Genomic DNA, 27,920 nt, shown 5'->3' on the forward strand with positions numbered 1-27,920 from the left:
GTAACTCTTTAGATGCTGAAGTTTAGGGACTCTGCCTAAAAAATTGTTCATAGTTTCCTCTTAGCTGACAGCTTTCTTGGGGGAAGCAAGAAACAACCGTTACTGAGGAATCAATTTGATATCCTGGTTGTTTAAATAGTTTTCATTATGAATAATCTTATATTGAGCATCTGTATGCAACATTTTATTAGTTGTAAAATTATCTTACTGTTCTGCAAAGCTGATTCCACTGTCATCCTTTACTACTGGTATGCAACACATAGGAGATTCACATCATTATTCATTAAACTACATTTCAGTAGAATAAATTCACACATCTTCGTTTGTAGACTTGAAAATACAATAAAAGTGTTCAAACCAATGGAATAGCTTTCTAGAACATATGCAGAAATGCTATTCAAGTAGCTCATTGCACCTGTGTTTAGTAGAGATTATATTCGGTAGTTACCTGAGCAGAAAGCACTTCACATTTCTCCCTGGCCTTCTTTCCCTCTGCAGTCGCTGTGGCTCTTGGAAAGCCTATCCAATGAGTCTGGGGCCCTCTGAACAGTGTGGTGTATGTTGTATGAGGTGGTAGTGGGACAAATGGAAATCACCTGAGAAGGGAGCTCTGCTTGTGCAAAGTATCCTTCACCTGATTTCTGGTGATTCTCTCTCACACCACAGCCCATGTATCCTGTGGAGACTCATGCTGCAGGAAGGGCGTGTGTGATTTTCATATATTACACCTTCCTCTGCAACTCCCAGAACCACCTCCCTTGCTGTTGCAGGAGGTCTCCTATCTTGCAGAACAGCATTTCAGGGAACACAGGTGTTGCAAATGAAGTTATACTAATGAAATTTGCCTTCCCCACCTGCCATGAAGTGACTGTCTCATCAGCAGAAATCAGCCTCTGTGAAGCCTGGATCCAACACACACTTAACAGAAATTTCAAAACTCTTTAAAAATCCAATTTAATTTTTTGGGAACATTCCAATTTATCTATCTCCCTTCTCGCTCAGGACCCATGGCCTCAAGTTGATCAAAAGGTGAATGAGCGGGGCTAAAACCAAGTTGGCAATACACTGATCAGCAGCTACGTTTGCTCCACAAAGGCCAACATATTTTGCTCTAAATATTTGTATAGTCAGCCATGCCATACCAGCTCCTTGTTAGATAACAGTATATACAGAAGTCATATAATTCACCCCCTGGATCCTGCAGTAGCAAATCAACAATACCCCTAAAATGCAGCAGCATTGTTTACCAAAACATAATGAGAAAGTAAATGTTAATGAAAGCTACATTTTATAAATTGCATATGCACTTCTGTATGCTGTTGAATAGAAACTAAAATCACAGACACATGCACCACTTTCATATTTGTGTCACAATACCTGTTCCATTTTCGTCTCCTTAAAATTATTTAATAACTGCCATGGCAAACTAGAGAGAGAGAGAGACCTTCAAACGATCAAGCAATGAGACTGAAAGGCCTCAGACAAACATTAAAAAGAATTTTTGTGTCTTTATTGGAATGGTGGAGTACACCTATTTTGATAACTTGAATATTTGGTTGTAATTAGAAATGACACTACAGAACTGCAATACTGGTCCAACAGTCTTGTCTTTACTTCCCCCCACCCCCAAAGCAAGAAATAGAATGAAAATGCACCGAGTAATCAGAAAGCACTAGCAGGCATCGGTTAATCCAAGATTCTAGCTCCTTAGTTCCAAAAGCACTTGCCAAGTTGCATTGTGTGTGGAACCCAAGTTTTAGGATTGGTCATAATTTGAAGTTACTAGAGATTCACATGATTAAGCTTCATGTGGGCATTATTATTATTTTTATTCATCTCAAATTGGTCACTGGTATTTCTCTTGTCAAATATTACATTTCTTTCATTCACTGATATTTTTCTCAACGTATAAAAAAGTATGAAATATAAACAAGCTCTCTCATTGTACACGTGTAAGAGTACAATTGAAGAATTATAGAGCTGACTATCTACACACCATCAAATCCCATCAAATCTTGGATATTCCATTAATATACAAAATATCAGGGCACAGAAAGAACAAAAACCCACTTCTTTTGTTTTGTTTACGCACAGGATCAAATATTCAATCGAAAAGAAAAAAAACCACTTGGAATCATTTTGGCTTCCCACTACATCTGCATGTTGAGACACTTATTAAAATATTCCTGTTTAATTGTGTTTGGTCTTTTTTTTTCTTATTTTCAAGTCATGTTTTGTTATCTTAATACCGGCCATCCAGACAAACATGTATTGAGAAAGACCCTCCATCTCCCAGCCTCCCTAGATCCAACTCATGGCAGGTCAGATTTAAGACATAACTCCAAAAACTGGGTTGTGACGACAGATGCTAGGACCAATTTCTTCATAGTCTTTTTTGGTGTGGCATACTTGGTAGAACTCAGGCTGGGGGGGAAAGAAGATAAAAGGGAATATTTTCACTAAAAATATATTTTTGTCACTTTTAGGTTAAACTTGTGATATATTAAAACTTGTTATTAAAGCACCTGTCTCAGTTTTGTGCCTGCATTATAGCTTATGTAACACAAGACAACACTGCCTTAAAAAGATGTTTCTGAAAAAAATTAGGAACAGATAAACAATAGACAGTGCAAAAAGCTCTTCCCCCATGCATTTACATTTTTCAAGGAAGCTCCTCATAAGTTACAAACATTTTGGAAAGTCTATTTATAAAAGGTTCCAGGCAGTATCCCCCCCCCCAAAAAAATAGGAGCACTTTTTAAAGCGCCATGACTGGGCTTGTCCTATAAACATATACCATGGACAGTGAATACAGGTCAAAATATATGTGAGAAAAGTTCTCTTCAGATTTCTTTTTCCTTTTGTCAACTTACCGTGGAAGCCAACATTGATCCTCCAAACCAGACAGCATATCTTTGCATATGGTGTGTGATAACTTGTACATCAATAGGTTTGGGCTACAAGAGAAAATAAAATCAGTACAGAGTACTGTTTTAAATAAAATGCCATTACAGACACTTCTTTTTTTTCACTGGCTGTAGCAAAACCCCAGTTTTAAGAATATTTAACTGTGAGGCAAAACAGTTTTTAATCAAATTCTCTCAAATGCACTAATCTGAATAGGTTCCAAGATACGTATGTTTTCTCAGCACAATGGAAGAGCACATGACTTTGCATGCAGAAGGTCCCTGGTCCCAATATTTTTATCTAAAATGACTGGGTCATATGTGATAAGAAAAACCTCTACCTGAAATCCTGGGAAATCATTGTCAGCCATTAATGTTCTCTATATTACAAGTGTGAACTTTTTCCTTTCTCCCAAAAATGCCACAAGATACTTCTTGTGGGTTTACATGGTTGAAAACAGGCAGAATCTAGAAATCACTTATTCCCCAGGTACTAAAGTCCTAAAAAACACCTCAATATATTTCTCCCTTCTCTCACAGAAGCCACTATAACACGCCTCTTGCCATTTCCAATCTGTTGTGCCAGAGGGAAAGTACAGGACAGTAAAGTTGAAGTGGTCAGGCCAGTAAAGCACTCAGATCCTGCTTTCAGGCTGGTTGGCCACTGTGAGAACAGGATGTTGAACCAACTGGGCCACGGGCCTGATCTTGCAGGCTCTTCTTATGTAACCAAAGGTAGTTTCCAATATAAGCACTTATTCGCCAACCAAAAACAATACACAGTACTGAAAGCAGTTCTATAATTTAATAAGCCTCATGTTGCCAGCAGACTTTAAATAAATGCTTTTTATTATTTTTCTGAGGAAACTGGCAAATTCTATTTGTTATCCATCTGTTGCAATAAACACTGAAACAGGAGTATCCACTCTCCACAAAAGTGGCAACAGCTGCTTCTCCAAAACCACTACTAGTTTTCAAGATCATGGACAGGATAAGTGCCTGTAGCAATCATAATGAAACCTTCACAAATGTGGAAAGTACCGTATATACTCGAGTATAAGCCGACCCAAATACAGTGGTACCTCAGGTTAAGTACTTAATTCGTTCCAGAGGTCTGTTCTTAACCTGCAACTGTTCTTAACCTGAAGCACTACTTTAGCTAATGGGGCCTCCTGCAGCCGTCACGCCTCCGGAGCACGATTTCTGTTCTCATCTTGAAGCAAAATTCTTAACCCGAGGTACTATTTCTGGGTTAGCGGAGTCTGTAACCTGAAGCGTATGTAACCCAAGGTAACACTGTATAAGCCGAGGCACCTAATTTTAGCACAAAAAACTGGAAAAACTTATTGACTCGAGTATAAGCAGGTACACCACACCACAAACCTGGTGGTGGCGGCAGCGGCGGAAGAAGAACAAGCAGCCCAAAAGGGCTCCTTTTGGGCTGCTCGTCCCTCTGCCGCCATGGCGCGCCTCACTCAAGTATAAGCCAAGGGGCGCTTTTTCAGCATAAAAAATGTGCTGAAAGAATTGGCTTATACTCGAGTATATACAGTAATTAAAGATGAAGAGATTGATACAGTTCAAAATGAGGATGACACAATTTAATGGCTTTCTTATGGGATTCCATTTAGAGATGTGATGTAAACTAGCACAACGAACTACACATACAAGTGAAACATATTAACTAAAGAAACAAACCTTCAGTCTGCCACCACTCAGTTCCTCGCTGAGTTTCAGTCTGGCATCAACAGTTCTTTTCAAGTCTCGTTGTAAACGGCGACCAAAGTCCCTGAACATTGTGGAGCCACCAGAGAGGACAATATTCTAAATTGTACACACAAAAGTTGTATTACTTAACAACACTGGATGTTACCAATCAGTTTCTGAAAATAAGGAGTGAAGGCAGCTGTAATGACTACAAAACAGTCACAGCAAGGAACAGGGCCAATGCTTGAGCCATGCATGCTCAATTTAAGAGACTGAGACAAATTATTTCACAAATAGGAATTTTACAGATAGCCTGAGAATTTTATGGCTTTACAATCAGTGTTAAGCTGAGCACCCCATGAAAGAAAGGCTAGACTACAAATTACTACAGATGTTTAGATACTTAAAGTGCACTTTCTTCAATCTAGAAATTTATTAAATAACTTGTTTAATATGTTTGTTCTGAGTCAGCCCAATTTTAAAAGCTATGCAACACAACAAAGGTTCCTAAATGATCATGCCAAAATGCATTCCATGCAACTACTCTTCTTCCCCTCAAAACCTCCTCCAGAGGGTCTTCCAACCAGAGAGTAGGAGGGGAAGGAGAAGTTCTGTTGCACAAGCAGAAGTTTGCTTATAATAGTGGAACAGCGGCAGGGGATGCAACCTAACCCTTTCATATTTTATTTCTAGTTATAGTTTAACAATATATTTCATTCCATTAATTCCATTATGTACAATATCCACTTGAATATACATTAGTGAAGGGCTAATCAGGATAAATGTGCACATGCTTAGCACACAAAAGGGTCTAAGTTCAGTCCTTGGCACCTTCTAGTAAACCCGGAGAAGACTCTCGACCCAAACCAGGGTGGTCCAGCATGCGGCCCTCAAGGTCTTTTCTGGTGGCCCTCGGCAACATTTGATGCCCACCCAGCCCTCGCACTGCCTTCTCAAAGTTGGGTGAGGCTTTGGGCTTGGGAATGGAGCTATGAGGACTTTGACATAGTCCCAGAGTCCTCCAGCCTGCTTCCTAAAGCCTAGTTAGTGATTTCCCAGCTTTCGAGAAGGAGGTGGGAGGTCTCTAGGACCCTGGCAGAGCCTCACATCTCCCTTACCCAGCTTTGGGAAGGCAGCACGAGGACTGGAGAGGGGGCACCAACTTTTAGCCTCATTCCCCAACCCCTGTGTGACATGGCAGTGTGCAGTCTGGGGGTTCCATGTCTAAGTATTATTGTGGCCCACTTGGTAAGGTAAAAGGTAAAGGTAAGATAAAGGACCCCTGGACAGTTAAGTCTGGTCAAAGGCAACTATGGGGTTGCAGTGCTCATCTCACTTTCAGGCCGAGGGAGCTGACGTTTGTCCACAGAGAGCTTTCCAGGTCATCTGGCCAGCATGGCTAAACTCCTTCTGGTGCAGCAGAACACTTTGATGGAAACCAGAGTGCACGGAAACGCCATTTACCTTCCCGCTGAAGCAGTACCTATTTATCTACTTGCACTGACGTGCTTTCAAATTGCTAGGTTGGCAAGAGCAGGGACAGAGCAACAGGAGCTCGCCCCGTCATGGGGATTCGAACCACCGACCTTCTGATCGGCAAGCCCAAGAGGCTCAGTGGTTTAGACCACAGCACCACCCATGTCCCAAGGCCCACTCGGTATGAAAAGTTGGACCACCCTGCCACAAACCCTGGAAAGCCACTACCAGTCAGTGTAGACCCTAAGCTAGGTGGATCACTTGTCAGACTGCATAAGGCAGCTTCTTACACTTGTAACATAGCCAATTATTGTGCTTTCAACGGAAAAACAGAGATCTCTTTAGCAAGTAGGCAGAGATATATTCTGAAAAAACCTCTCTCTCTTTTTCTCACACATACACACAAACATTATTTAGCTTTACTAACCTTATATAGCGGACGTCTAACATCAATGGGACAGTTCTGAATTACCTCGTCTACTACTTCTGAGATAGGCTGTGTGAAGTCTGGATTAGCAAACTAAAAACAGAAGTATGTATCAGCAAAGAGCTGATTACTTTACAAGTAATTTTATTGCTTAATGCAGCATTTAAAAAAAACAAATACAAACAGGTTTCGTTTTCCATACATAATACTGAAACATCAGCCTTCTCTTTAACATATTAGAGGCAAGTGTAGATTATTGCAGATTTCTAAAGAAAGCATTAAGAAAGCTAGATGAGATGAATTTAGCAAGATGGAAAACACTATGGAAAAAGAAGCACTAGTTTAATTGAAGGTAAATTCTAATTCAAAAAATAGACTCAGTATTTACTCTGAAAAATAATTTTTCTTCTCGTCTCTCCCTCACCAGCCTCTACAGTCTTCCCCAATGGCTATTTTACACTGTAAGTTTGAGGCAGCATCTGCCTGCTTATGTACCTCTGTAAAGTACCACTTATTCTCAAAGGTCCTGTGTTATAATAATAAAGATCATTTGAAACTAATAAAAAAAATGAAAGGGTAAAAAACCAAGTACAACCACATACAGATACTGAAGAACAGGAATTCAGGAAAATGTAAGCCATCCAATCCCTTTACCCTTTCCATTCTCCCTGCTGTTGCATTGTACTGAACACTTTGGAGACCGCCTACACATCTCAGATGCTAAGCACTGAATCAAACAGTTTTATTCAGCATGAAAAAATGGGAATCAGCTGGAAGAAATATTTATTCCTGTTCCCTCAGCTCACCACAGAAGCCAGATTGGTGGTTTCAAATTTGAAGTGGGAAGAGAGAAACTATTATACAAAGCATGTTGTGTGGCTTTTAGTGATAACGGCTAGATCTCCCCTCCCACCTCCACCCTCAGATTCTTCTTCAGCTATCATTTAAGAAGCAGGGGGAAATGCCTTAAAGCTTCACAACCCTCAAAAGTTAAAAACAGATTCAGTTGAACATTAAAGCCAACATAATTAACTCGGCACCAAGAAATTGGGTTCTAAGGTTATTTTTAAAAGGGGGGTGGAAGTACGCTGGCTTTTAATTCCAACTTTGAAAGGCACTACCTGCCCTACATTATGAAATGAAAGCTGCAATCATAAGTCACACTTACAAGGGAACAAGACTCATTCAAGGACAACAGTATTTAAAGATTTAAAGATAAAACTGAAAGTATACTTCTGTGTGCGTTATGAAGATCTGCACCAGTTTACCTCAGGATGAAAGAAGATCTCTGGCCCCAAGAATCTCTCATAGCCAACATCAATGGTAAATTCTTTCTTTGAGATTGCGTTGATTCCAGTATATTGTTTGATCCACTTGGTACCATCTGCGTCATACTTGTTAAATTCTTTCACTAAATCAGGGCAGACATAACTAAAGCGTTCCTGGAAATCAGATGCAGACAATTACAAAAGAAATTCCCAAAAATCTACTAGGGTTTTATATTTGATCAGTTTAAATGGAACAGGAATGAAACTTCCTTTAAAAAAAACAAAAACAAATGAAAACACCAGAGAATTGTTCAGTTAGTATTAACTGCATACATTTAAGGTAATTAGCACTCAGCGCTAGACACAATTCCATGCACCACTAGGCAAAAATTCTTGAGACCTGACAGCCTAAACTATCTTAGGTGGGGGTTTTTTAGTTGGGAGATGCTAACTCCGGAAAATGCATGCTCAAATGTACTATTGCCATGGTTACATACCATACCATCATACACTTTAGAATTTAAAATCCGTCAGTAATAATAGAGCTGCTAAAAAAAAATATCATGAAAAGTCTCAAGAAAAGTAATTATGACTTTTCATTATGCAAAACTAAGTACTTTTTAGTATTAGAATACCCTCCTAGCCCAGAGAATTAACTAGATTACTGGCAATTTGTTACCACCAAGACAGCATCTTGATTTCCAATATATAAGTTACCTGATCTGAATTGTTAAAGTTAAAACCAGTAGTGGCAAAGAACATATATATGCTGTGTCAGTTTTTTGAGTCTTACTGAGCCAATCGTTAAGTATCTATTTGCTTTTTAAAATATACATTACCTTCACCGCTTTAGCAGTTTCCAATGATTGTTCAGGAGGGATTCCTACTTCTCGTTCTCTTAGCAATTGTTGAATAAAGTAAGTTATATCTCGTCCTGCAATTGGAATATGTTTGATACAGCTGCCAATCACATAACCTTCAGCCTGAAAGTAAATAATAATAATAATAAAATCCTTCAATGAACTTAATCCCAAATACAAACTTTAGAGACATATTTGTGAACACTTGAATAGGACATATCGCAAGCAAGTCCCATGTTTCCATCTGTCTATTATCATCTCAAATTGCGCACTTTCTGTTGCATGGATATTTCCCTTTACAGAACAGATAATGGTGGATTTTCTACATGCCATAACTTATACCAGCACTTAATTAAAGCATCATCTACAACAACACAAAGCAATCTCTCCACACTGATTCCTAATGAAATGAATACTGGAAGTATTAAAGCTCTTCTATTTTTGTGGGAAAAGAGGGGAAATTTGGTAGCTATTTATCACTACTGCAACTAAAGGATCCAAACTTAAAATAATTCTGAAGATATCTCTCTCTCTCTCTCTCTCTCTCTCTCTCTCACACACACACACACACACACACACACACACACGGTGTGTGTCTTTAACATAGTGTAAACAGATAATGGTAGCCAGAGATATATAAGGGGATCATCAGTCTGGTACAGTATAGCCTTCCTCTTTCATCAGCTTGTAAGAGGAGGAAGAAAATAAGGGAAGTAAATCTACACTGGATGAAGGGCCGGAAGCTTAGTTTCTGCCCGCATGATTTTTGTTTAATGTGGGGGTGGCAGCATCACTTCCAAAGAGATCGCCATGTCTTCCTTAAAAGCAATGAACCCCACAAAATTTTCAGATTTAGCTGAAGGATACCTTCATATATTATACTGGGAGCATTGCAGATTTAATTATTAAAAACTTTCAACAAGCTATAATTATAAACCTAAAGCAAAAAAACAACAACAGATTTTCTCTAACTTCTGTCTCCAAAATAAAAATAAGAAGAATACGTTCCTAAATGCTAATTTTAGCACAATCTTGTATGATATATAACACCTAGTTCACTGGGAAAATGCTGAACAGAGCTGCCAAGACTATCCTTCCCATAATAGTGATAGTTTTAGAAGCAGTGGTGTTCCACAAACCACACCCATATTTATGTGTACTTACCACAGGAATGACGTGAGTGACACCATCCCCACTGTCTATAACCGTTCCAGTCAGTGTTCGCTCTCCTACTTGTCTTGATGTCCAAGATGCAGCTAAGGCAAGGACGGCCTTATCCAAGGAAAGAATTTGAGATTTAGTACCTCATAACCAGCCTAAAGGCCTAGTCTTCAAGCAAAGATTGCCACATCAGGCAAAAACCATTTAACATAGTTACATTGCACCATGCAGCAGAAGAAAACAAGAAGTAAGAAAACAGAATAAAGGAACTGGAAATAAAAACCCTAAAAATGGTATTAAAAATTGGTAGACTTTACTTTCTATAATTGCAGCAGCACCCAAAAGTTAACCAGAAAAATGGAAATTTATTGTAATTCAAGCTTTGGGGAAATCTCAATATGCATTGATATATATATATATAGGAACTACCTAACTGGTACTATATAGCTGAAGCCACACTAGTTTTAAACAATCTAAAAACTCAGGGCCCTTTCTCACATTACCTTGTAACATAGGAATCACTGCAGCACAGCTCCTTTCTGTACCATGAAGGCAACAGCAGAAGATCTGGCTTCTGAAAGGAGCTTCCCATAGAAATTGCACCCCTTTCTCAGGAGCTGACAAGGGAGCCATTTTCCCATATACTCAATCAATTACTGTGGGCTTTATCTTTCCTGTGTTGGTACCAAGGATATTATGGGTACTAAAATATTATCGTGTTTCTGAAAAGCTTTTCTTTAAGCTAATATTATATTAAATTCAACAGTTTATTGCAAAGAAATGTCAAATTATTGCTGCAGATCTTCTGCAGAAGAATTTAGGCATCGCCAATAAAATTAAGGAGTGCAATGAAGAGCCGTGCATTCAACAGAACATAATGAGGAGGAACTAAAACACTAATGTAGACACTCAAAACAGAAAGGTTAAGGATCCACATCCTCACAAGCCTACACAAGACGACAGCTGTTTTCTGGAAGTACGGTAGGTTGAAAAGATTAGCTTTTACAGTAAACTATATATGCAGATCTGAATGGTGAAGTCTCTGAATCATTATCTGACTTTTCTCTTAAGAGGCAAAGTGCATCTTATTCCATAGATCAAACTGAGACACAGAACTATTCTTCCTGTAACAATTTTGCTGTTGTCTCCCCTTTGAAAGAAGGCAACGCTGCTCTAAATCTAAACAGCTATACATACACATATGGACTTTTGTGTTGTATTTTAAAAGAAACCTGAGGAAAGTGCTATTCAGAGATTAAATGTGAGGCAATGTATGTTTATGAAATACATAATCTGCTTTTCAAAACAAAATTTCAGAACAACTTTATGTGTTTAACATTGAATTTTCACTGGTATGAATACTTTGCTTAATGAATTTTAAATATTACCCTCTGTTTTAAGGTCTACAAAGGGACATTTCTTGCTTAGAATAGATGTTTATAAATGTATTTATATCTCTTAGCTTTAACAGAGAGCCTTATTGCAAGTTCAGGAAATCCACACAAGTGTAGTGTCCTAATTCAAAGAGCCAACAGAAACAGAGAAATGTATCTTCAAAGGATTAAGACATTCATAACCATAATCATATCTTCTAGTGCGTGAACACAGTTTTTTGTACTCCTTTTGTGGAATAATTACAGCTTGTTGTTATTTGCTCATGTATTTCTTTGCAATACAACAATTGGGAATTGGACATGATGGCAGCAGCTTACAACCTTGTGCCAGCTGACAAACAGGAAAGGCGGGGATTGATTTAAAGCATAGCACTGGCTGGTGGGGAAATCAACCTGCTCATATTTCCCCACCATATATCACTTTTTAAAAAGCAGCCACTCTCTGTGACTGGAAATAATGTCTGCCAGAACACCCATGGGAGAAAAACAGCATAAAAAGCTAGGGGGCAGAATAGTTCAGATGGTGTAAGATTCAGCTTCCACACCAATCCAACCATGCAAAAAGTAAAGAGACTTGGCAGCAGGCTTAATTCTAAACATGGTTATCGCAATGTGGCATCCAGTTTGGCCCCAAGAACAAGGTGAATTGTTCTTGTCCTTTAGCAGGATTAAACCAGAAATTAGTTTTTGATCATTTGGGTCAGAGTCCACATGATAGGTTCAAAATCCAGTGCCAATCCCAATTTCTGCACAACAGTTTGCATATTCTCCTCTTAAGGAACGTTACTTAAAACATTTATCTCAACTGTAAACTAAATGATGTTTCACCTGAACAGCAATGTAAAGTCCGGGAACATTGAAGGACTCAAACATGATTTCTGCAGTATATTCCCTGTTTTCTGGAGTATTTAGAGGGGGTTCAGTCTGTAAAGCAAAATCATCCAGTCAGCTCAATTGAAACACAGCTTTTTACAGTTGAGTTGTACTTGTAGAAAAACAACAACAGAAGAATGACAAGAAAGAATAGCAAGGTATTTCAATATCTCATGTGGCCTGAACATCATTAGAGTACGTCTTGAGCTTCACAGCACATGGTTTATGGTTTCTTCCTCCACAGAAGTAAGAGGCTGCTTGAAGACAGAGGGGATGAACTAGTGGGAAGAATGTATGTATACTCCACCATACATGTATCATGTATAGGTTGGTGAAGGCTGATAGAAATCCTCACTTGCAGTCTGAATACATACAGCCAAAACTAAGGACCAACAGATCAGTGCATTTCTAACCCATGTCAGTTTCACTTATGTTCATCCATTCCGCCCCATTTCTACATTAATATTCTATTTTATATAACATTGGCAAATATTAAATATTTAAATATTTTGCAACAAATTATCCAAAAATATATATTTCTAAACAAAATGGCTACCAAACTTACTTTGTCTTAAAATACCCATTCCTATACACATTTTGATGTGTTTGAGCATGAACTATATCACAAATTCAGAAGCATGACAAATCCAAATAATAACTGTGTTTCAATCCACATTCTGGTTCCAGAAGGACTGGTTAGTTAGACCAATTCATATCGGAATTCACAAAGAACAAATTAATCTGGCATTTCTAGTCAAAATACAGGTTTAGCATCTCATTTGCTGTTTTGGATAATAAGTCTCATGCCTAGGACTTATGCCTATACTTAGAGTTGACTATACTACATTAAACAAAGTATCTTTAATGTAACAATACTTCTGTTATAATAATGTACCTGTGTGTTCATTTTTCCATTTACCATTTTATATAAAAATAGAGAAATTTAACAAGCTAATTTGCATCCAATTCTGAAATATGACATAGGGGCCATATAGATCCTGGGCCCCTTGTTAAAATCAAAAATGTTCTCATGTGAGTTTGAGGCCACTTAAGGCCTATTTTCTAAGAATCCCAGCAGAAAAAAGTTGAAGAAACCAAATGTCACTGACTAATGCTTGTCTCTAAGCAACAGCAGCTGTTTTAGCAGTCTTAATTCTACTCAAACACCAGATATACCCCTGTTGCATCACTGGAGAAATACTTATGTAAAATGCAGTTGCCAGGACACCATTATTCAGCTCTAGAGAAAAGAAACAGAAGTTAAAAGAAACAGAAACTGAAGCAGTCATCCAAAATTCAGAAGCTCTGTGGCTTTTAACACTCCAAAAAGAAAAACTCCTTTAATCAGTAACTGCTACCGTGCATGTGTTCAAGCTGCTACTTCTGCCTCAACTCTCTTGCAAGTTAAAATTTATTCTACACTATGTGCTGAGAAGAGGTTGTGAATGCTTAAAAAATAGAAGATAGGCTGTACTCACCAATAGAAAATAATGATCTTCAGGTTCTGCCCTTAAATATTTAAAGATTACTTGTTCCATAAACCTCTCCATCAAATCCCAATCTTCAACTATTCCATGACGGATGGGCCACTGTTGAAAATGTTGCAATTAAAAGAGGTTTTTTTAAAGGCATTTTAAGTTACGTTAGAGCTACATAAATATAATTCTGCATGAAGATCAAAATAACTAGTCTGCAAGGTATTTGCTCAGCGTATAAATTGTTCAACATACTTATTCTTGTGTGTAGGATTTAAGGACTACATCTCAGTCTTTTCAAACATCCTAGATAAAAACAACAGTACTCTATATCCCAACTATGTTTTACACAGATATGCTGCTCAGCTGAATATCAACTTAACAAAGAATCATAAGACCTGCCCTGTTGGATCCAAGTAAGGGTCCATTTAATCTAACATCTCACTCACCCCCATTAGCAACCTCTGGGAAACTCACAATGAAACATAACGGCCAAATTCCACTGATAATTATTTAGTTTCTGGATGCAGTGTTGATGTAACTAAGATACAACATAACTTTTACTATACAGTTTTGAAAAAAACAAAACACTGGATTCCTTGAATGAGGAGGACAAGCACAAAACTATTTAGGTGAAGAGCCCCACCAAAAAAATTAGTGACACAACTCACCTTCTTCATGTTGATTTATGCTATTTCACTGCCTAAAAGGATCTTTCACATTAAGATCATTTGTTCCTCTTTTAATTCAAAGAGAGCTGGATGATCAAAGGTAGGCCCATATAGAGCACACTGCAGTAGTCCAAGTGGGAGATAACCATTTTGTTTGGTAATGTTTCATGCTGGTTCTGAGTTATGACATTTGGCTAAGTTTTTTTCTAGTGACTTGAACACAAATGTGGCCGTTTAGTCACAGAATGTGACCAGGGGACCATTTCTTCAGCAAGATGGCTGTGACCCAAGTGATGGCCCTTCTCTGCTGTGACTTCCAAACTTTAGAATTACAGTGGTACCTCAGGTTACATACGCTTCAGGTTACATACGCTTCAAGTTACAGACTCTGCTAACCCAGAAATAGTGCTTCAGGTTAAGAACTTTGCTTCAGGATGAGAACAGAAATTGTGCTCCGGTGGCACGACAGCAGCAGGAGGCCCCATTAGCTAAAGTGGTGCTTCAGGTTAAGAACTGTTTCAGGTTAAGTACGGACCTCCAGAACGAATTAAGTACTTAACCCGAGGTACCACTGTACATTCCTGAGGATAACACAACCTTCTTCATTTTCTAAAATATTGCTCTGAGATATTGGCTCAACTACCAGGACAGAAATGTATTAAATAAACTTGCAATCTTATAACCACAAAATATTTTATTCATTCCAACCAGAGACTTGCGAGTTGCAACATTATCACTGTTTTATGGTACTTTATGCATTATCATTCTATAAAACAACCTCTGTAATGAGCAGGCAAATCTCTAGGGCAGGGTAAATTGGTTGTGTGGTTTCTTTTTTTATTAAAAAGTAGCAAAAGTTCTAGCTGTAAATACCTTTGTTGCATATGTTGGTTTTTCTATTGCTTCATCCCCAATAAAGAAGTCTAGGTCATCCACACCTTTCATAACCCTTCTCTGTGCTTGATCGACAACCTTGGCAGATTCCTTGATAGCGATACCTTAAATGTGGGGGGGGGGGGGGGAGAGAGAGTTGCAGTCAGCCGAGACAGATTTGTATCCTAAACTTTCAAAGCGATATTCATTTTGTTGCAAGTACTGCCAAGGAGGAGGTTATTCATTTAGTGGGTACACAATCTAACTTTCTAAATAGATACATTTCAAATGACTTCAAGGAATAGACTTCAAGACACCCACAAGGAAAGTAATCTGTAGGTGCAGTGTGCTTCTGCCACATAAATCTATCAGGAACTCTCCAATTCTCTAAGTTACTGGAATTTTATTACATTTCTGCAGCTTCCCTTTTCTCATCTAGTTTCTCATCCCTTTTCTCATTTGGTTTCTCATGGCCTCCTTTTCTACCACATAGCATTAATCTCTCAGCACATTCCTCTACAAATCTCTCATTTTAGTTCTAAACGCACATTTTTACTGAATAAGCAGAAGTGTTATAATACAAAATTGAGGTACTGGGCCAATAGCCCTGGCCAGAAAGTTTTATTTGTTTGTTTGCTTTTTGCTTTTTTTTAGGTATCCTTCAGTCATTTCAATTCAGTTTTATAAGATATCACCGTCACAACTTGAAGAAGCAACAGATCTTGGGTAGGGGATGGGGTGGGAAACAATGCAAAAAGCCTTTCCAAACTCCACTTAATAATTTTGCCCTTGTCCAAATTTAAGATGTAGTGGAATTATTTTGGGCAACTTCAGAGCAAGAAGAAAAGAAGAAAAACAGCGCCCTAGAAAAGCATTGCCCTGGAAATTACGTCTGGGTAGAAGAAAAAGATGGGAGTTGTGCCGGCAAGAAAGTGGTTGTCTTGGATTTGTGTGCTGCAAGAATAAAACGCTTTAATAACAAATAAAGTTGTGTTTGTACTGCATTGGGCATTAGTGTGCACACTGATTAAGTCTCTAGTTTAAAATCTTTAAAAGAAAATTCAGTGATAACTTCTTCGGAATCGTTCATTCACAACTGCAAGTATGTTCAGTACTGTAAAGATCAATCAGTCAATGGCATTTTGAGCCATATCGCACCATCACAAATTAGGTGGGGGAAAACCTGAATATAAATATGACTAATAGTTTCCTCCAGCGTTAGCAAAGAAAGCAAGAAAAGGCATAGCTAAATTTCTCAACCTTCTTCTACCTGTTAAAAAGCCTATCTCTGCAGTAAAAAAATAATCCACAATTATGTGAGATATTTATGCAAAACTACATGTTTAATGTAGATGTTACAAGTTGCAGTGTGCACCATCATTCCTTATCAAGGATGCCAGCAATGCCACCCTTCAGGATACTGCAAGCTATAATGAACATGAAGAACTTGACTAGATGGGCAGCATATAAATATACTAAATAAAGGACTCCCTCCACCCAATCCCCAGGTTTTTATATCTAACTATCAGCAGCCATTCCAACCAGGCTATCAAAGGAGAAAAGATAATACAAGGCCTCTCCATCGGTCCTGCCGAAAGACTAGGTTCCACAAGCCTTCTCGTGCGATACAGAAAAATGATGAGAACAAGTTTATATTCTCATTTTCAAAGCAGCCCGGGATTGTTTAAATTAGTATTAAAAATCAGTACTTTTCTAATAAAGATAATCCTATTGTGGAGCATGAATTACAACAAGCAATTGCACTTAGTATAATTATTCATGAACTTGGCGTTTGGGGATGGAAGAGCAATAGATGTTTTCATTTCATCAGCTGATATTATAGCCCCTTGAGCAGCAGTTCCTTTCAGACCGAAATAATAAATTGGTGTGAGTTTTCTTTCTTGAGAGCAGCCTCTCTCAACCTCGGGTCCCCAGATGTTGTTGGACTGCAACTCCCATCATCCCAAGCAACATCTGCAGACCCAAAGTTGAAAAAGGGCATCTACTGATCATATGAGAGTTCCGTAACGGTTTTACCATGAATAGACTTGAATTTCCCAGGACACATAGAAAGAATAAGGCACACAAAGCAAGAGGAGCCAGCAGCACTTGCTAATCTAGGGCAGCCAAGAAACAGAACAGCTGGGGAAAGAGCCTCCAAAACTCAGCACTGCAGTGCTAGAGTCTAATTAGAATATCTTTAGCTATTCTGGAGTTTGTTCTTCAAGAATGATTTGAAAACTACACAGTAATTTGCATCAGACATTGTATCAGTTGTATACATAATGCTAAACCACACCATGGCTAAACATTAATACGCAAGTGTGTAGGTACTCATAGTAAACATCACAACAATTTCACTCCTTTCTTGGTTATCTTGCTGCCATTCTACCCAGAACGTTAAAAACTTACATCTCATAGTTTGTGGATGAGGCTATTCAGATATAACCATGGCTTAGCTCCACATAGCACAGTAGCAGAATGACTACGGGAGAAACAAAGTGGCTGCAATGTTTACTGTGAGGAAAAAAGCATTTAAAAATATACACCTATTCTTGAAACTAAGAACTGGATATATCTTTGAACACAAATATAAACTGATCAAAAACATAAAACTTACATGATGGAATGATGAACTGTGGCTCTGTATTACCAGCATATCCCAGTTTGGTATACCTGTAAAGGCCAAGAAACAGTAATAGGTTACGTTACCAGTCACCAAACGAAAGGCAGCACTTACAAACCAATGTCATAAAAACAAATACTGATTCACAAAAATATTCCCACTGATATCCCATCACTGATGACTCTTACTGTGAATTTTTACCACTTAAAACACCAGACCAATTTGAGGATTTGAATACCTGAAACATAACCATGATGCCAAAGCTATATTATTCAACCCTTAATCCACATGAATTATGAAGATTGACTGCTCAATGCAATATTATTGTTCTAGGCAGAAATCCTAAACAGCAAAGGTTCAAGATACATGCATACAAAACCACCATGTTTTTATGAGTTTTGCTGCAGCTAGTAAAGTAGCTGAAAAGGTTAGCAGCTTCTTCATTTAGAATTTGCTTCCCTTGCTAAATGAGGTGATCAGCTTAGCTCCAAGTTTCAAAACCCATCTAGTTCTATGCACATTTCTAGAACTGCAGCTTTACTCTGTTAATTAAGGAATGCAATTATCTTGCCTCCCATGAAGAACAAATATCACCATTCAAGTCAAGGGTTTCAGTGTTGCAGTCCATATTTATAAGACAATGTTGGCTTATAAGACAATAAGGCTTCCTTGAGGATTTTTAAATTTAATCTTAAAATACCTTTTTTAGCATTTCACAGGACTTAGGTGGTGCGTGCTGTAAAGAAGTGTATGTGGAATGAGCTATTGTAGATCATAAGCAATTAACCATATTTTACTGAATCATAGCCACTTCATGTGCTCACATCTAAGTGATCACACTGTACTTAGTACTTTAACATACAGCAAAGCAATGCCTGGCAACCATGCACAAATTTAACAACTTGTTCTCCCTCTGTCTCTCGTCTCTGCATCAAACCTCAGCTCTCTAAATTTTTCACTTTTGCTCTTTTGCAAATGGTGCACAACTAATTGCTTTTCCTTCACACATTTGCCTTTATTTCCTATCAAAGGCAAAGGCTTTTTAAAGGTCTTTAAAATGCCTCCTTGCATTGCACTTACCAGAATCCAATTTGCCTTCACCATCTGGCAATCAATGACATGTACTTTACGCCTTGCTTCTTTTCCTCTTCTCCATATCCTATACTTTCTTAGATTATAAATTGCTGTTTATTTTTAAAATATAGTACCTACTATAGCTTTTAGTCCTTCAAATAATGCAAGCGGGAGCTTTGTTACTGTTGGAACACCCAAAATATCCTTTTGGGGAACAACTGTGCTACACACAGCACCACTGACTGCTTAAAATATCAGCACAGCACCAGTCCAGAGGGGAGAGCTGGACCTTAGCAATGGAGAAAGAAGATAAATCTACAACAGGATCAAACATGTTGTCTGCTATGTAAAAAATAAAATAGAATAAAAATCACAACAGGATCCCTAGTGTTTTTAAGTATGTGCCATTTACTCCAGGCAGTGCACAGAAACTGCTTCTAAATAAAAATCCTGTTTTCAAAAATGCTATTCAATTATGTTTAACTCAGGTAACTCATACTTCTCCATCAAATTTGTTAAAATTCAATTTTAAGCATCGTAATGCAAACCTAGTGGAATATTTATAGGATTCAGTAACCTGGGAAATAACCCATAAACTCATCATAAACATTAGTAAGAAACATATAATATTAACTCAAGTAAACAATTCTTGTGATTTAGAGAATGTTTCAATACTAGATTTTTAAAAAATGAATGTAGCAATTATTAGACATTGCTATGATCATTTTAATTCAGCTAAAGCCTTGCAACCCTTTTCTTGGTCCAGTTCACAAAAGCACCATGAGAAAAGCTGCTGCTAATGTGCATTTTTATATATGGGAATGGATACTGAGCCTCTGCTATAGCATATTTGCAAAGCTGATCAGGGTCCGGTATGGTTTCAAATTAGATGTAGGACCGTGTGTTGAGATTCCACCATTGAAGGGTGTTGGACTAGATGACCCTTGAGGGTCCCTTCCCGCTGTACAATTATATGACTCTATGACTCACCTAGACTCACATTATGAATTCGTCACAGATATGGGACTTCAATACAGGTAGTCCAACTACTAGTTGGTTGTCACTTTTTGGTAAGTAAAAGCTAACAGATACCTGTAGTCCATTGCAGTGCATCCAGCACAGAAGGCATTCACAAGGAAATGGAGTGGGAGAAGAGAAGAACTATCAATTCAGCTGCTTGTACTCCCAGCAGAAGAGCCACAGGAGCTTTATTACAAACATGACTCTAAAACAACATGGAATTTGCCCCCAAAGCTGTCCAGGTCAAGGTCTCATAAAGCATTACTCCAGCTCCGTGAATTAATGTAACTGGCTTATGTTCATGTTTATGTTCTCCTTATGCTACTCTGCCTTTATCCCACAGCCCTACTTACTTACTCTTAATATTATTATCTCTATCCCCAAATAACCTGCATAAGTATCAGAAAACTACAGCAGATGTCGCCAAGCATCACATAATGGTAAGCCAGACTGAAGATCAACTGATGGTCCATGATTTAGACCAAATTTATCTTCATAACCAACATATGTGAACAACTCAATCCAGGTGAGGGTTAACAATTACCACGATTGAGGCCAAGTGCAAAGGACTTTCCAAGTACAGTCTCTATGAATACAGTACCTAAGGTGTGGGTGCCTTGCAGGTCAAAAGGTTAAACACAGCTATTAGTTGGGAAGGTGTCTTGTTCTGCCACCACGAATAGACTACACTGTGAGTGTGTCTGAACCACACCAATATTTGCCAGATTATATGTTAAAACTGACAAGATTTCACATGCTAAAATCTTGGAAATATTTTTCTTTAGATACATTCACACTAACGAAAAGGAGCTTTACTCCCTTTTCACCTTATTTACTTTTAGACAGAGGAAGAAATACAGCTTAGACCAAACAAAAGTCTGTGCTCCAGACTGGCCCAAGTCCAAATTAGAATGGGTGCTGCTTATCAGGAATGATAAATTCTGCAACAGCCAGACAAGAAAATGAACTTCATTGTACTGTAGTCACTGCAACAAGCTTATGGCTGGCATTACTCAAGTTTTAGAAAAATCATTTCTAGCGCATGGACCCTGTCATGTAGAGTTAAGGATGCAACAGGTTAAAAAGTAAAATTTTGAGATATTCTTTAAGACATCTGACCCATCTTCCTATCTAAGAAACAAGAGTGCATAGCTTTTAACACAAAAAGCTCCAACCAACGTTAAGAATAGAATAGAATGGATTAAATTTTAGTTTGTTCACAGTCATCTATATCAAAACTGTCTCCAGATACCTGCTCAAGAGTTCTACAAACTTTCTAGGATTAGTAGGTAAAATGTGAGACAGTTGGGTCTCTGCTGTAATTCAACTGAGATAAACTTTTTCAAAAATAAAACGTTATAGAAAATTGCTTATGGATTACTTCACCTAGAAGTTTAACTCAAAAGATAAGATGCATGGGGGGCAGAATGGAACACTGCAGCACCACAGGAGTCCAAAGGTATGAGGTGTTGCAAAAGTCACAACAGCAACACCAGCTGAGTATCTGATCAGAATGGACTGAAGCCAGATCAAAACTGCCATCCAAGCCCAGCCCAGCAAGACACAAAAGAATACAAGGTCTATGACAGTGGATTTCAACCTGTGTGTCATGGCACCCTGGGGCAACACTGGCCTCTGTCCCTCCTTCCCTCCCTCCTCTGATGCCCTCTTGCGTCTCTGCCTCCCAAAGGCCTGCACAGATGTTCGTTGCAGCAGCCCTGGCTATAAGCTCCCCAAGTGAATGGTGCCTCTGGGGCTGGCCAGCGGGTGCTTCCCAGGCCCCTGTGGGCAGTGTGAGGAGCCACCTCCCTTTGGGGGAGGTGGGGGGGCTGAGAGACCAGGGGCAACCAGTGTGGCTGCCCAGAGGACTCCCTAGGAGAGGAGAGAGGAGGCTGAAGGAACCATCCATAAGGCAGCATGTTTGAAAAAGAGTGAGAGATGACATAACTGGGCTCCTGAGTCCCACAGGGGTGCCTCAGAAAGAATGTAGTTGGTCAAGGGAGCCATGGACTCAGAAAGGTTGAAAACCTCTGGTCTATGGTACGGAAAGCCACCAAGAGCCCAAGAGGGTCACCCTCCACATCCCCAATACATTCTCAGCATGTCATCCGCCAGGGTGACCAAGGCTGTTTCAGTCCTGTAACCAGTCTGGAAAACTGATCAAAATGAATACAAATTAACAGTTTTCTCCAAGACAGCCAGAATTTGAAATACAGTTCGAGTACATTCTGCGTGGGAGTACAGAGGTGAAAAAATAGAACATTAGATTTCCTAGGACTGAGATGTAGGGGAAGAGAATGACAAGAATTGTCTAGGGGCCAAAAGATAAAGTACGCTGAATGACAATAGGGAACAAGGCAAATAGGGAAGGGTTATGAGGGGCATTATATGAGACTATGATATGGGCAGGTGGTTACACATAAGAGATATGGGACCCAAGAGAATTGTGATTATAAGGCCAAAAGAAGGAAGTGCTTTATGGGTCAAGATAACAGGAAGAAATAGGGCCATTCATTTGTTGGTATAGAGGGGATTTCCTAGGTCTCCCCAGCTTTCTCTTGCTCAGCAACAACATGGAAAATAACAAAATGGCTTCTCCACCCTTTATCTTAATAAATGCATAGATAAAGCTGAGCAACAGCCATTTCTTCCAATTTTCATATGCTTGTGCTGTAGTGATCTGGAACATCAGACGTTTGTGGATTAATACTGGATTTTCATAACCAGCCTCTGATAACCAAAAATGCTGCAGATGAAGCATTTTATAGCCCTTTTATGACAAAGCACATGCAAAATGATCATTCAACCAATTTCTGTCTCATTTCTTTCTCATGCAGACTTTCTGAAACATCTCCCATGAGTGATCCCTTTGAGAAGAACTAGCATTAAGGTCCTATTAAAATTGCTATTTCTTGCCGCATTTTCAGGGCACAGCATCCCAAACACATTTCCAAGTACAGAATCTCATAAGTGACAGATTGGGAGTAGAAAGACCTTAATGCCGTTCATTGTTTTAGCACTACTGTGATGTGTCATACTTTGTATTGAGCAATAATATAACTTCCAATAAAACAAATGCCTTCTGATTCCAAAGCCACTCACAAAAGAATAATCTATGTACATTCTTACTAAGAATAAGTTTTGAACATATTCTAAGACACTGTACATTTCGGATATAGTCCTCTATTTGGGAATAAGTGCCATTGAACAAAACAGAGCCTATATACAAGGAACCATGCACAGGATTAGCCTGTTAGTGCAAGAGTACAGAATTCAACAAAAGCACACAGGTAAAGCAATATCCTAGCATTTTAAAAACGTAAGCTCAGGAAAACCAAAAACAGAAGACCAAGATGTAAAAGAGTGCTTAATAGCTTATGTAGGCAATGATCCACAGCATAAAAACACATCCTGACTGGAAGGAAAATACTAAGATGTACTTCCAGTAAGTCTAAGCTCAAACAGTACAACTCAGCAAATCTAAAAATATTCATTGCTACTTTAGCAAAAATGCAGAAGAATGAGTCATGAAAATAAATAAGATAATTGGCAGGCACTCTGGCCATTCACTTCTGAGCCTACACTACTACTCTAATTCTTGTTCGAAGAGCTAAATCTCATCTTCAGCAGGGTAATTTCAATACCACAATAACAAGGTGGGTCATCAGTTCATCGTGCGAAACAAGGACAAATATAACGGGGGGGGGGATAAACAAATCTTGATACTTTAAAAGATTTCTAATTCCATGTTTAAACAGTGGGGAGAAAATCTCAAACTGTATCAAACCTACTCTAAGTATTTTTATTCAGTAACAATGTAGGCAAACCTAGTTTAGGAATGCAGTAATACAAAGAATGCAAAGCAAGATGCAACTCATTCATGACTCAGGGAATAATGAGACACACCCCAATTTCAGTTCAGTTTACAGTAGGAAACAGTAATTATTATTTAGCAGACCTTGGTGTTAGCAGTATCACCAATTCCAGATTCTCTTAGCAATGCAACTTTTAGGTGAATTCATAATTACTATAAGACATACCAAGTAAAATGATTATATTTATATTTGCATAGTCCTTTGGAAGCCTACAGAGGGATGTTTGTTGTATACTATTTAGCCCACTCTGAGACAAGAGTTATTTTCACAAATAAGGTATCTCCAGTACCCTTCTGCAATATGAGATTAGTACATACAAATCAGTATTAAACCTACTGACACAAAATGGAAGAGAAATCATTCATGAACCAGACAATGAAATTATGCTAGCTACCAATTCCTGTTTATAGTCTTGCTAACCTTTTCAAGTTCCAAAAAGAAAGAGAGTCAGGTCATTCCTGTTGGGAAAATATGTGCTTAAAATATGGCTCTTGCTCTCTATACAGTAGGGAGTTAACACATTAAACAAGCCATTAGATGGCTATACTGGAGAATAGTGACTACCGTATTTTTCGCTCTATAACACGCACCCGACCATAACACGGACGTAGTTTTTAGAGGAGGAAAATCCGTAGGCATGCCACCCGTAGGCATTCCCTCCATAACACGCACAGACATTTCCCCTTACTTTTTAGGAGGAAAAAAGTGAGTGTTATGGTGCAAAAAATACGGTAATTTAATTCTGGCTGTAAAGGTAGAACAAAATGTAATGAAGATTTGATAGCACAAATGCTATAGGATGAAGTGAGTTAAAATGAATGGGATGTATGCAATTAAGTAGACCCGTTCCAATTAATAAACTTTAATTAATACACTCCTAATACTGTTTTGTTGGATACAAGCCAATATGATTCAAAATCAAATGTTTATTATCCAAGAATCGCTAGGAGGAAAAACTGGCATGCTTCTGCATGAAGTGCATACACAGAGCAAGCTGGTATAATTCACCAGGTCAAGAAAACTGTGAACAGGATGCTAGATTAGAAGGGCTTTGGTAGAAGGCCAAAGCAGAACTCTTCTTATGATCTTAACAGAAACGGTATTGCAGCCCTTAACTTTCCCATTCATTATTTTTGGCCATGGCACATGTTGATCAATATCAACTTTCAGTTTCTGTACCTGCACTTTTCCTCTTGAAGTTGAAAGAATAGCTAAACCCTGATGCCTGAAAACAGCGAGGAACTAAAACTGTTTGAATTGCCATTTGTCAGTTGTGTTGAAGCTGGAGAAAGACACTGATACTTCAAAGTTGCAGACAAAAAATCCTTTGTTAGTCTATAAAAGGAACAGGGAATAGAGGAAACTCTAGGCAGACAGCCCACAGGCCAGTTCACTCAGCCCAGTAATTATTGTGGCAGTAGATATTTGCTTTGCTTCTTTTAAACACATATATTTTATAACTAGCTTATGACCCTCAGTATGACAGGTCTTCTGTTGGTTGAATTTGACTCCTGATTGTCATTCTGTCACCATTACTAGCACTGTGTCTCTTGCCGATAGCGTTTCTGGCTGCCATTGATCAGCTGCTCTGATTAGCAAAGGGCCTTCCAAATCATGCAGCTGACTCCCTTTGAAGAGCAACTCCTGCCTACATGGATCAGACAGTGTCAATAAGAAGCACGATAAGCAAAGGGAATAGAGGCAGAAAGGAAAAGCAATTGTTGGGGAAACAGGTGGGGAATACAAGACTCAGTACTGAAATGTTTTAACAGTATTTGCTGTTGTTTATGCTGATAGGCCCTTGGCTATCTTTATTATAAATATTTCCAATGATGTAATGAATACTTGGTGAAACATTATATATATGAAAAATATAAGCTTAGAAATCACTTTCCTAAACTATTGATGGGCATAAATAATAATCTGAACAAGGCAATCATAATTAGGTTAATTTCTGTCCTATAACATAGCTAAGTGCCATTATCTTAAACCATGGGTAGGCAAACTAAGGACCGGGGGCCGGATCCGGCCCAATCGCCTTCTAATTCCAGCCCACGGATGGCCCGGGAACCAGTGGGTTTTTACATGAGTAGAATGTGTCCTTTTATTTAAAATGCATCTCTGGGTTATTTGTGGGGCATAGGAATTCGTTCATTTTTTTCTTCAAAATAATAGTCTGCCCCCCCCCCCACAAGGTCTGAGGGACAGTGGGCCGGCCCCCTGCTGAAAAAGTTTGCTGACCCCTGTTCAAGACGGTTGTTTTTTAACTGCTCACATGTTATAAGTGCAGCAAACACTGAGCAGCTAAAGCACATATGGGATGCATTGTAGCTATTTTCTCCTCACACACTCAAGCTGACTCAGATAGAGGAAAAGCCACTGTCACAGTATCCTAACAGCCAGGAGCATGCAAAACAGGAGAAATCATATTGTGGGTGTTTTCCCTTCAATATACTTTAACAATCATCAATTTGTTAAGGTGAACACACACTCTTTTTAAGAGTGAGGAATCAAGTAACTTGCACTGGGAGAAGCAACACTTGTTTTTTCTAAAGAATTCTGAAACTAATAGAGTTCAGGGTAGTCATATTTCACAGTACAAATTTGTAGTTTAAGGAGTCATTGTTTGGCACATACTTTGTTAACTAATAGCTGTGTGAAAACATAATTGTCCTTACAGTGAGACCTGCAATGATAGTTTCCTGAAAATTCATTGAGGCTGAAATCCTATTACCATTTGCACACACTAATACTAAAATGGTAGAGTTCTCAAAATCTATTCAGTTTTTCTGTGAAAAATAAATACTGTACTACCCAAATGTGAATGTATTACTATCCTGAGTTGTACTACTGTCATAGTTCTTTAGAAGAAAACATTGGGGGCAAAAATATTTAATGACATAAATAACACTAAATGTGGGTGGCAAAGGTAAAATGAAACTATTGCTCACTCAATTTCACTGTAATCCCATCACAAGGGAAAGGTATACACATTTTAAAAACCCAACTAAAATTAAGGATTCTGGAGTACTCTGTAGTAACTCAGAAAAAAGGTTGAAAATGGATCATGAAAACAACATCTACAGAGCTTAGATAGTTCCAACCATAAAAATACAGTGGTACCTCGGGTTACATACGCTTCAGGTTACAGACTACGCTAACCCAGAAATAGTACCTCGGGTTAAGAACTTTGCTTCAGGATGAGAACAGAAATCGTGCGGCGGCGGCGGGAGGTCCCATTAGCTAAAGTGGTGCTTCAGGTTAAGAACAGTTTCAGGTTAAGAACAGACCTCTGGAACGAATTAAGTACGTAACCAGAGGTACCACTGTAATTCCATTGTATTTGTATACCACATTTTCTCCAAATAGTTCAAAGAAGGCAACATGCATACATTTCCACATACGGAAATAGGGTCCTCCATTCAGATCTGCTCAACTGAAATACATGTGGAACCATTAGACTCAAGTTTCTATATATACAGAAATAAAGGTTAGCATAACAAATTGGCAACTGTCAATACAAAAAATGCTACTGTGTGTTAGAATGCATTGGTGATTTGTTTACTTTTTAAATTTTGACACAGACAGCAATTGCATTGGGGCATATCTCTTGCAAGAATTTGTGAGGGATTGGTGCTGTAACTTTGTACTTTAATACACTGTCATCTGTTAGTTGGATAAACAAAGTATAGCAACACACAACTTACCATTTGCATTCTGCAAATAAAAATACACTCCAGGGAAGAAATTAACATTTGCATATGCTGAGTGTAAACAATTGGGGTACAAAACTACTCCAGTTTGTTTTCAATGCTTCTTGCAAACAAAGTTGTCCCTAAAAGGTGTTAAGTACCGTATTTTTTGCACCATAACACTCACTTTTTTCCTCCTAAAAAGTAAGGGGAAATGTCTGTGCGTGTTATGGAGGAAATGCCTACGGGTGGCATGCCTACGGATTTTGCTCCTCTAAAAACTATGCGTGTGTTATGGTCGGGTGTGTGTTATAGAGCGAAAAATACGGTATATAGCCAAGGTAGCCATTAACTGTAAAGGAGATGAATTCATTTGATTCTATCTATCTACTTCAGGCTATGCTCTATCTTTGTCACCAAACTCTGAGTATAAATTGCACACTGTATTAATTGACATTGTTGTTAACATTAGTGGCCATGCGATGATTTTAGCTTATGAATTTTATTGTTTAATGACTTGATTTGTACATTGGGGTACTTTT

General features: G+C 38.5%; 1 protein-coding gene across 1 annotated transcript in view; it reads right to left on the reverse strand.

Moving 5' to 3' along the window:
* Positions 1 to 1,488: 1,488 nt before the first annotated feature.
* The window catches only part of ACTR3 (actin related protein 3), a 35,958-nt gene continuing 9,526 nt past the window's right edge, over positions 1,489 to 27,920 (reverse strand). The window contains exons 2-12 of the mRNA XM_083490821.1: positions 17,712 to 17,767; positions 15,092 to 15,216; positions 13,551 to 13,661; positions 12,028 to 12,123; positions 9,809 to 9,916; positions 8,624 to 8,767; positions 7,785 to 7,958; positions 6,517 to 6,609; positions 4,605 to 4,730; positions 2,874 to 2,957; positions 1,489 to 2,424 (exon numbers count right to left, since the gene is read on the reverse strand). Of these exons, the coding sequence (XP_083346947.1) occupies positions 2,329 to 2,424; positions 2,874 to 2,957; positions 4,605 to 4,730; positions 6,517 to 6,609; positions 7,785 to 7,958; positions 8,624 to 8,767; positions 9,809 to 9,916; positions 12,028 to 12,123; positions 13,551 to 13,661; positions 15,092 to 15,216; positions 17,712 to 17,767 (1,213 nt within the window). The 3' untranslated portion in view covers positions 1,489 to 2,328. The remainder of the gene's footprint in view (positions 2,425 to 2,873; positions 2,958 to 4,604; positions 4,731 to 6,516; positions 6,610 to 7,784; positions 7,959 to 8,623; positions 8,768 to 9,808; positions 9,917 to 12,027; positions 12,124 to 13,550; positions 13,662 to 15,091; positions 15,217 to 17,711; positions 17,768 to 27,920) is intronic.

This window comes from Podarcis liolepis, assembly GCF_965112155.1.
Source record: "Podarcis liolepis genome assembly, chromosome: 1".
In the NCBI taxonomy this organism is placed as follows: Eukaryota; Metazoa; Chordata; class Lepidosauria; order Squamata; family Lacertidae; genus Podarcis; species Podarcis liolepis.